We start from the raw sequence: 2076 nt of genomic DNA on the forward strand, positions 1-2076 counted from the left end.
TATATATATATATATATATATATATATACAAGGTAAACAAACATTATCTAAGCATTTAATATTAAAATAAAAAAGAACAGCATTACAAACAACAAGACCAAACCTATAATGAAAAAAAAATACTTATAATATAAACCAAGCCTTAAACAAATACACTTCACAACAAAACAAAGTCACCGGGGCATAGGCTATAATGTGAAGTATAAAATATGTCATGATTTTTGGAGATGGCTGTGGAAGTAGAACATACATAGCAGTGGAAATACATTGTCTACCAGTCTTATCATCCACTCACAAAGCCTCACATGTAAAGAAATAATAATAATAATAAGAGAGTAAAATAAGAAAAAATAAAAAATAAAAAAGCAAGATGTGAGCATCCAAGCTCACAATGTCCCACATCCATATCACCTTTCACTGCCTACAGACAGTTGAAGGAAGAAAAGAAATAAAAAGTAAACAAGAAAAAAAGTCCTACCATTAAGGTGGTGAGTAAAAAACTTTCTCCTGAAGTTGGCATTCCAGCCCTCATTATGGTAGTTCAAGCTAATAAATCTCAAGTTAATAAAGTAATATTAATAGCACAGTAGACAAGTATATATACATATACACTAGACTAAAATCCTGACTGAGTTTTCTAAACAAGTATGACACCCATCTTCTACCTGGGTTTAAATTCAAAAAGTATTTGCTAATTTACACGTTTCCTATTCCATACTTTTAGTACTTGGTCACATATTTAGGATATATATTTAAGAGATAAAAATTCTTTATCTCAGTAATTCAAAAATCTTATGAATAAAAACACAAAAATATTTTAATTTGCCAAGCACACTACATCTACCACATCACAAAGAAAAACATGTTATATGTCAAGCACAATACATCTACCATATTGCAAAGAAAAATGTTATGTCAAAAACACTACATCTGCCATATCCATAGCTAATAAGTCCTTTTACCCATTAATAATTCCAAAGTACATCATGACATGAAGCTAACAATACTACTACTAACAGCTGCAAGGTTGAGACCAATTTGAGTCACAAGTTTCAATGATGCTTCCAAATTCAAGTTCACCAAATTCTTTTGAAACTTCTTGCATATTATAAACATGAATACTTATTCATTTACGACAATATATATCATTTTTTAATGCTGAAACCAAACTCAACTGTTGAAAAAATCAATAAATTTCCCTCATGTTGCCCATTTTGATACGATTGTTTAATATTCTGTGGGTTTACCATATTATGTCAAGTACTACACTGAAAATAACAAAAAGAGTAGCATATCTTAATAATAATAAGTTAACAAAGCTCGAACTGTCTGATACAAGAATATATATACCACTAGTCATTTCATTAATAATTAAAATTTAAAAATAATTGTATGCGGTACCACATGGCACAAAACACATATACACGCTGTTCAATGAACGATAAAGAACCAGCATTGGCAGCAATATGGTACACTTATACAGTTACTTATAACACTTTCTTTACTCTGAGTGTCCTATATTTTCACTTACGGAAGTTAGTTAAACTTTACTAACAATAATACTAATACCTTTTTCTCCGTCCGTGTTGGCAAATGAAGCCCTACCTCAGTCAAACTCAAAGATTCTCTTACGTTTTTCTCCGTTTCTTTCTTAACAAGTAGTTCCCTTAAACATTCATCGCTTACACTACTCATTGCGATATTAATTATTATTGTATCTACTTAATACCTACATTCTTAATGTTATATCTTGAGAACGAGTATTTGTCAATCACAAAACCTCACTTCCCGTTCCATCAACCACGGTAAAAACATGGTGAACGAACTCTGTAATATTTACGACACCAGACCATTGCTTGCCTGGTTGCAGTTTTAAGGGATCATTTATATAATTATATGACATTTTATTTATAATAACGAAATCGGCTTGTAACGATTCAATAATAAACAATTAAAGATAGCAAATTCAGTAGACAATCTAATTTCGATTGACAAGTATACATTTTTCCTCTTAATTAAATTAATAAAATATTTTTATAGCCTCCTGCTTTTTTCTCTTTACTTTGTTGTATTTTA

At 30.0% G+C, this 2076-nt stretch overlaps 1 protein-coding gene across 4 annotated transcripts in view; it reads right to left on the reverse strand.

The window, feature by feature from the left end:
- Window positions 1–1815, reverse strand: part of LOC106465879 (calcium-transporting ATPase type 2C member 1-like) — a 42008-nt gene extending 40193 nt beyond the window's left edge. The window contains exons 1-2 of one of the 4 annotated variants that reach the window (XM_022393835.1): window positions 1570–1681; window positions 479–546 (exon numbers count right to left, since the gene is read on the reverse strand). In XM_022393835.1, the coding sequence (XP_022249543.1) occupies window positions 479–532 (54 nt within the window). In that variant the 5' untranslated portion in view covers window positions 533–546; window positions 1570–1681. Of the gene's footprint in view, window positions 1–478; window positions 556–1569 lie in introns of all 4 variants that reach the window. The other 3 variants (XM_022393833.1, XM_022393836.1, XM_013926118.2) reach the window with 3 other exon arrangements.
- Between the last annotated feature and the right edge of the window lie 261 nt (window positions 1816–2076).

The sequence above is a fragment of the Limulus polyphemus genome, unplaced genomic scaffold (assembly GCF_000517525.1).
Source record: "Limulus polyphemus unplaced genomic scaffold, Limulus_polyphemus-2.1.2 Scaffold2085, whole genome shotgun sequence".
Classification (NCBI taxonomy): domain Eukaryota; kingdom Metazoa; phylum Arthropoda; class Merostomata; order Xiphosura; family Limulidae; genus Limulus; species Limulus polyphemus.